At 40.3% G+C, this 8,244-nt stretch overlaps 1 protein-coding gene across 1 annotated transcript; it reads left to right on the forward strand.

Moving 5' to 3' along the window:
• Window positions 1–4,095: 4,095 nt before the first annotated feature.
• On the forward strand, window positions 4,096–7,568 carry LOC122066600 (3-ketoacyl-CoA synthase 10). Its single transcript, XM_042630431.1, has 3 exons — window positions 4,096–4,596; window positions 4,829–5,454; window positions 6,893–7,568. The coding sequence occupies exons 1-3, from the start codon at window positions 4,183–4,185 to the stop codon at window positions 7,470–7,472; spliced, it is 1,620 nt and encodes a 539-aa protein (XP_042486365.1). The 5' UTR covers window positions 4,096–4,182; the 3' UTR covers window positions 7,473–7,568.
• Window positions 7,569–8,244: the final 676 nt, after the last annotated feature.

The following is an 8,244-nucleotide window of genomic DNA, read 5'->3' on the forward strand; positions in this document are numbered from 1 at the left end:
ACGATCGTAATTTTTGTGTGAAGAGTTTTCTATCTAGATGCGTGGTTCTTACACCAATACGGAAACGAATGGGAGCACACCTGAAAACATTGACAGGGTGGATATTTCCACCTTTCATGGGGCTAGACAAAGTCTTTTTTCTCCTTTATTTTTAATATGTAATTGATCCGAATCATAGGTATCGATGTTAGTATGAACGGAAATTAAATTAAATTTATGAGTACTGGATGAAGCATATTTTGTGTAAATACAATGATAGGTTTCTAAAATTACTCAAAATTCCTGTTTTATGACATTAATAACCTATATACCTTGCCATCCACCAACCCTTGGTTTGGAGTCTGGATCAACACCCCACTTGGGGATGGGTGGGGATAGATCTCCACCCTCCATGGAGTGTGGGTCTTGCATGCCATAGGTGGGTCCCACACCCCATGGAGGGTGTGAGATCCATCTCCACCCACCCCTCTTCACCCTTTAAGTGGAAGGAGATTATATAGGTGTTGGCACCGAAAGTGTCTATACAAGTGTTCACGGTTCTAAATTTTATTTTTTGTACCCTGTGGTGCAATGTTGTTTTGAGAAGATATTGTAAAGACAAAAACATCCTCTGCGGTGAGTGCAGTGATGCGATAAGCATCGGATGGCGAGAGGACCTCAGAGCATTAGATGCTTTCAGCCATCTAATGCTCACTGCATCACTGCAAAGAATAACCACTCTATTCTAAAGTGATCACTATCTTTTTTTCTTTTAATTAGATATTACCAAGGGTCTATAGGCCATTAGGATTTGGCACTCCAAATCAAGGAAGGGAGGCCAAGGGGTGGAGGTCTGTGGAGGTGACGGGAAATAAGAGGATGTCAATTTATCTATCTTATGAGAGAGAGTGATTTCTCCCTAGACTAGGCCAGCACTCTACTGCCTTGGCAGCCACTACCACACCAAGATACACTCCTTCAATCACTTTCTAAATTGTTATAGGAATTTACATTTGGTTCCCCTACTTTGTTATGCATCGTTGCTTCAAGGAGATGTTCCATTATATATTAGCAGCATCATGGTTTTAAGTATCTCCGATATATATACGATATCTGTCGATACGTATCTTAAATTTAGTCGATCGATACGATACACATCGATACGATACATGAAAATTTTAAAATCCTTTCGTATCTATATGTATCCTACAATACATACCGATATGCATCAATACACCACCAATACACATCGATACAATACGATATGCCTCGATACAACTATGAAAATTATAAAATTGAGGTAAAATATACGTTTCGGTATGTATTGGTACGTATCGGTGAGTATCAATATGTATTGATCGATACGTATCGGTATATATTGGCACGTATCGGTGAGTATCGATATATATCGGTACGTATTGGTGAGTATCAATACGTATCGGTGAGTATTGGTATGTATTGATCGGTACGTATCGGTCATATAATGGCCAAGATGGATAATTTTTCAGAAAAACACGATTTTTTGAAGGGTTTTTGTTCCAAAGTTGCTGTCAGCCATATTTCTCTCTAACTAAAGTGGAAATCAAGGTTGGGAATAAGGATTTTACATTTATGGGACAATTACAAATCTTGAATTCTTAGTACGATACCCTCAATTTAATGTTTATGCATAATACATGTTATCAATAGCTTTTTTTAACAAACTCTTTACGTAAAAGTGTTTAAAAAAAAATTTTCTATCCATTTATGTGTGTATCTTTAGCTTATCTTAGTGTATCTCCGATACTATACGATACTCTCCGATACGTATCTTAATTTTGGTCGATCGATACGACGACCGATACCGATACTTTAATCCTTGAGCAGCATATAGATTCATATTGATAAAGGACAATTTGCTTGTTTTTTATATCAAAAGGTGATCAAGAGATTAGTATGATGTGATTTCCGATAAGTTATAGCACCTAACATAGGAGTTGAATTAATTTGAAAATAGAATCACATCCGTCTCAGAATCGACCCACTAAAATGACCTAGAACTGATTTTGTGATTAATTATTAAATGGGACAAGATGGTTCTAGGACAGATTTTTAAATGAATTCAAACCGAAAAAGATTAGTAACTAATTAGAACCAAAATCGCACGCTAAAACTCATTTAAGATGCTTATTTCTTTATTTATGGTTAGTTAATACTTAATAAGGGTAAAATGACATAGTTACAAAGGAAATAAAGGGTTATGTGTCAAATAAGCACTAATATTTGAGTGCTTGAGATTATGAGGGCTCGGAATAGTTAGGAATCGAAACTAGTGGTAATTACAAAGAAATTCTTATGCTCAAGTGTCCAAAACTTTTAAAGAATCAGAATCAGATTAACTCGTTATAAAACGGGATAGGATCCTACTTTTTTCGAACTGTTTATTATACGAGACAGTTTTGGATTGGCCCTTTTGAGATCAGAACTACTTAGGAACTATCCCGTAGTCACCTGACTACCCCCTACACATTTTGTAACACTTAATAAAATTTTGGGCAAGAGAATGTTATCCTCTTGCGCGGTCATGACATCAGTACACAGATCAATTGGAGGTCGAGTGGAAGCATCTTCAATACATGAGGCAAGGGGGAAGAAATTTTATTGCAAAGGAGGGGCAAGAAAACCCAAAGCAACCTGATTACATAAAGGAGACCAATATTGAAAATAACAAACAAAAACTCAAAAGCCCGGTTTTGTTGTGGACCAAATTTATGGACTATGAATAATATATATATATATAGGCCGATAAAAAGAGAAAACATACTCAATGATTTTCACATGAGTCGAGAAAATTAGAACACATCATTTCTTATGCCTGAGCAAGTTTTCTTGATTCTTGACCAGATTTCATTATTTTTATTTTTTTACTTTTTTAACATTCGGATGACTCATTCAAGTCAAAACCTAGTTTTTCAATTATGCTCTATATTACAAATCTCTACTCCTTAAATGGATTTTCCCGTGCCTCTGCACACTTAATGTAGCACGAGAGGATAACTGCATAGCGTAATTGTTTGAAACAAAATGTGGTTGAGCAATTATACCAAGGAGATCTTGGTTTCAAAACTCCCCTCCCATTCCTCATCTTCCCCCTTGTATACCCCTTTTATCTATATCACTAAAAAAATTGTCATGCTCCTTTTTTATTTATATTTATAACATATAAGATAGGAGTGCTACCATCTACTGATACATAACCGGATGGCTTAGAAATTAAGTAATAAAAACATATGCTTCTCGAAGGCTAAAATTGCAACTGCATCTGGTGTTCTTATAAATGCAAAGATCTGCACCAGCGTAAAGGCTAATGGGAGTTAGAGTGATCATTTTGAAACATAGATCCTCTTCAGGATCATGATATAATAATTTCACACCATTCATTGGGAGTAGCTCTTCACACCCTTTGGATGGTGTAAGATTACTACATGAAGTCATGATCCAAGAGAGAATCTGACCTCTTCATTTAGCCCTCATATATTTCTTGGTGCAGGGACATACTACCTTTCAGATTAAGTATCGTTATATAGATGACAATAGGTTATGTGTGATTGGGTGGTACAAATGTGGCAAAAGGCTCTCTCCCAGTCCCCACTCCCCACTCCCCACTCCCCACTCCCCACTCCCCATTCCCCATTCCCCAATCCCCAATCCCCAATCCCCAATCCCAACTTCCCACCAACGAGAAGGAAAAAATTTGACTAAATGATACTTAAAAGTCTTAAAAAGCCTTGGAGGTGGGGCATTATGGTCATTAAGCACTTAGATATCCAAAGACCATACTAAATTCCAAAGCGAAGAGAAAAAGAAAGCCATTATATACTCATAGTAAAAGTTGTCTTTTTCCCATTGGATTTTTTTTTTTTTTTTTTTTTTTTTTTTTAACTTCTCTCTCGTGGTGTTAATTTAGGACAAACCCGTCATTTCACAGATACTCACACAGAGGGTGAGAAGCAGGGTCATTAAATGTAGAATTCATGGCAGTTCCAACTGCACCCAGTCGGCCAGTCTAAGTTGGGTGCACACATTAACTGTCCATTCACCCACCACGCTCTCATTTGTATTTATACCACTGTATCACTCTGCAACCTCTCCTCCTCTTCATCATCATCACATAATCTCATTCACTCACAGTTACCATCAAGAAGAAGCCCAGTTTCAACTTTAATGGCCACTAGAGAGCACACCCTCCTCTCCACGGAGATCGTAAACCGAGGGATAGAATCATCTGGGCCGGACGCCGGTTCCCCTACCTTCTCTGTGAGGGTTCGTCGTCGGCTGCCGGATTTCCTACAGTCCGTCAACCTCGAGTACGTCAAGCTTGGATACCACTACCTCATCAACCATGGTATTTACCTAGCCACGATACCGGTGTTGGTACTGGTGTTCAGTGCCGAGGTGGGTAGCCTGAGCAGGGAGCAACTCTGGATGAAGCTTTGGGAAGAGACTCGTAACGACTCTGCTACTGTTCTTGCTTTCCTCATCGTCTTCGTCTTCACCCTTTCCGTCTACTTTATGTCTCGTCCTCGCTCCATCTACCTTCTCGATTTCGCTTGTTACCAACCCCACGATGATCTCAAGGTAATAATCTCAACTTCTTTCCTCTTCCTTTCTCCGTCGGGGAATTCCGCCACCTACGGTGGTTTAAAGATCGCGTGCTCTCTCTTGGTGTTCATACTTTTTTCGTGACTCCGTGGGTTGCCGAGTTGTTCGTTTGTCACACTCTGAAACTGAAAGAATGGATTTTCAGATTTACGAGAATGACCTCTGGCTTTTTCGACATTGACTGAAACTTGATTATTAAACAACGCAGGTATCAAAGGAGGAATTCATAGAGCAAGCTCGGAAATCGGGGAAATTCGACGAGCCAAGCTTGGCGTTTCAGAAGCGGATCCTGGAATCGTCGGGGATCGGGGACGAAACGTACGTACCCAAAGCGGTGATGTCGCCGGAGAATTGTGCGACGATGAAGGAAGGGAGAGCGGAGGCGTCGACGGTGATGTTCGGAGCCTTGGACGAGCTGTTCGAGAAGACAGGGGTGAGGCCTAAGGACATAGGTGTGCTGGTCGTCAACTGTAGCCTCTTCAATCCTACTCCATCACTGTCAGCCATGATAGTGAACAGGTACAAGATGAGAGGGAACATCCTCAGCTTCAACCTCGGAGGAATGGGTTGCAGTGCGGGGATCATAGCTCTTGATCTTGCCAGGGACATGCTTCAAGCCAACTCCAACAATTACGCCGTAGTCGTCAGCTGTGAGATGGTTACCTTCAACTGGTACTCTGGCCGTAACCGCTCCATGCTCATTCCTAACTGCTTCTTCCGCATGGGTTGCTCCGCTGTCCTCCTCTCCAACCGCCGTCGTGACTTCCGTCGTGCTAAGTACCGCCTTGAACACATCGTCCGTACTCATAAGGGTGCCGACGACCGCAGCTTCAGGTTTGCTTTCGATTAATAAATCAAATTAAGAATTTAATTATGCCGCGTAAATAATAATCTCACATAGCATGATATTGAGACTAATAGATACAATAATCTCACAACTAATAGGTACTTGTGCACCTTCTTTTTTTTTTAATTAGCTTTACACACTACAATAAAGAATGCCTGTAACCGTAGGTTTTTTTTCACAGTAAAAATCTCCAGATATAACCTATCATTACATTATTGCAGTTTTTTATTCATAGTTACAAGTGTCGTTGGTACTTAGGGGTGTCAATTCGTGGCTCAACCCTACTAAACCGACGAGGACCGACCAGTTTATAGACTGGCCCGGCCTGGACCGTTTATTAAACGTGTCGGGCTTGAGCCCGACCCATTTATAAATGGTCAATCTCGATTTTGCTACTTGGACCGTCAGGTGCCCGATCAAGATCGATCGAATAACACCCGACCAAGATCTGCCCATTGTGCACTGGTTTGGCCCAACCCTTTAATGATTGTAGAATACCTATTTTACCCTCCAAATTAAAGAGTAAAAACTAAAATGTAAAGACATGTTTACATTTTAAATAATGGTTATATTTGGTATCATTTACTGATTTATTGTCATTTTTTTGGGCTTGCATGAGTGGGTCGGAATATAAAAGCACATCTTAAAGAGGGTCTGTTTAAAAATCGATTAAAGCCCGTTTAACATTAAACATGTCCGTAGCCCATTAAAACCCTACTAAAGCCCGATTAAGGTAGTTCGATTATAACCCGAGGCTAACCGACCGAATATAAAGTGTACCATGCCCTCAATAACTAAACCCGATTAATTAAATGGGCGGACATGGTGTAGCCTTTGAAAGTCTTCAAGCTCGATTAAACCCGACCAAAATTGGATCGGCCCCACCGATTGACACCCCTATTGGTACTCCTATAGCTGCAGATTTCTTAATATTGGAAAAAGTGTCATCGCTACTTCTGTAGCCGCGGATTTCTTATTGTAGAAAAAAAGGGGAAAAAAATCGTCTGTTTTTCTTCATCCATGTTTTTCTTGTTTTGCTACCTTTAGAAGGCGACATGTGGCATTATTTTAAGTGAATGGCCAAGATTAAGTTAAAAACCAAACTGGATGTAATAACCCTCATCCAACTGAATTAATCTTGACCGTTGATGACACGTGTCATCTTCTGCAACTAGCAAAACACAAGAAAAACAGGAAAGGAAAAAACAGACGATTTTTATTCGAAAAAAGGTACTCTATAATTGTGGATTTTTCCACAATAAATCTATAATTACAGATTTTAGCTATGGTTTTGTAGGTACTTCATATCTTTTTTTAACTGTTAACTTTTAAGGATGAATTATATTCGAATCTCATGGGTGAGCTCTATTCAAATTTTGAATCTCTATGGATGATAGATGACGTGTGATGCATGGAATGTGGCAGGTGTGTGTATCAAGAGGAAGACGAGCAACGGGTGAAGGGACTAAGGATCAGCAGAGATTTGATAGAAGTGGGAGGACATGCGCTAAAGACCAACATAACCACGCTTGGTCCGTTGGTCCTGCCATTTTCGGAGCAGCTCCTCTTCTTCGCCAGCCTTGTGTGGAGGTACCTGTTTGGTGGTGGTGGTGGTGGTAAAGAGGCGTCGCCGTCGAAGAAGCCGTACATCCCTGACTACAAACTGGCGTTCGAGCAGTTCTGCGTGCACGCGGCCAGTAAGAACGTGCTGGACGAGCTGCAACGCAACCTAGAGCTGAGCGACTCCAACATGGAAGCGTCACGGATGACACTGCACCGCTTCGGCAACACTTCCAGCAGCAGCATATGGTACGAGCTAGCGTATCTAGAGGCAAAAGGAAAGCTGAAGCGTGGTGACCGGGTCTGGCAGATAGCGTTTGGGTCGGGTTTCAAATGCAACAGTGCGGTCTGGCGAACCCTACGCCGAGTCCGTAGGCCCACCAGAAACCCATGGCTCGATTCTGTTGATCGCTACCCTGTCCCCAAGAGCTCAACTACTTTCTAGTCTCTCTATTAAATAATAGAGTAAATATGATTAATTTCCTATTCTGCAACTATAAACAACAAGTATTAAGTATTTAAGTTGAAGCTGTTCTTCCCATTTTGGAGTATTAATTTGCTTAATGATTACTATAAAAGGGCAACTTTTTTTTTTTTTTACCCAGAATATTATCTAGGACCTGGGGAACCCCTAAGATATTATTAAAAAAAATAGAAAGAGAATAAAGGGGGACACAACCCAATCAAACCCAACCAACAGACTCGCACTCTCAAAGCACAACCAAAAACCCCATTGTTTGTTAACCTTAATATCCAAATTGAGTGATCTACCACCACATTGGGAAAATTCTAAACTCGGCCAAATGGAACTGGTGACCGTCACTGTCGATACCGATATGATATGGATTAATTTGTATTGGGCCCGTATTAGGTATAAATTCAAAATCTAACCATTTTTTGGTAAACATACTGATACCGCCGAAACAATATCGTACCTTGATACGTAGTGAGGATCTGGAATGGCTGTGGATTATGAATTTTTGGGCGATAATATGGATTATGACTATAAATTGAGCTGCAGATGTAATAATCTAATACATGAAATTGCATATTTGTCCTTAATTACCTAAACAAGAAAATTAGGATGGTGAGACAGAGACTTCTTTAATTACCATTTGCTCCTAGTTTAGCTAGGCAGATAAGAAATAAGAGTGGACGGTGGTTGGTGGACCCAGGAATTTTCTCTCTGAAGGGCCCCTTAAAATAACAACCATATA

Source organism: Macadamia integrifolia, chromosome 2 (genome assembly GCF_013358625.1).
Source record: "Macadamia integrifolia cultivar HAES 741 chromosome 2, SCU_Mint_v3, whole genome shotgun sequence".
Lineage (NCBI taxonomy): Eukaryota > Viridiplantae > Streptophyta > Magnoliopsida > Proteales > Proteaceae > Macadamia > Macadamia integrifolia.

What these genes read in the sequence shown, in the direction of transcription:
- LOC122066600 (XM_042630431.1), top strand. Translation starts at nt 4,183, where the DNA reads ATGGCCACTAGAGAGCACACCCTCCTCTCCACGGAGATCGTAAACCGA. An exon ending in AACCCCACGATGATCTCAAG is followed by an intron (nt 4,597 to 4,828) that starts GTAATAATCTCA and finishes TAAACAACGCAG; the next exon opens with GTATCAAAGGAGGAATTCAT. An exon ending in GCCGACGACCGCAGCTTCAG is followed by an intron (nt 5,455 to 6,892) that starts GTTTGCTTTCGA and finishes GGAATGTGGCAG; the next exon opens with GTGTGTGTATCAAGAGGAAG.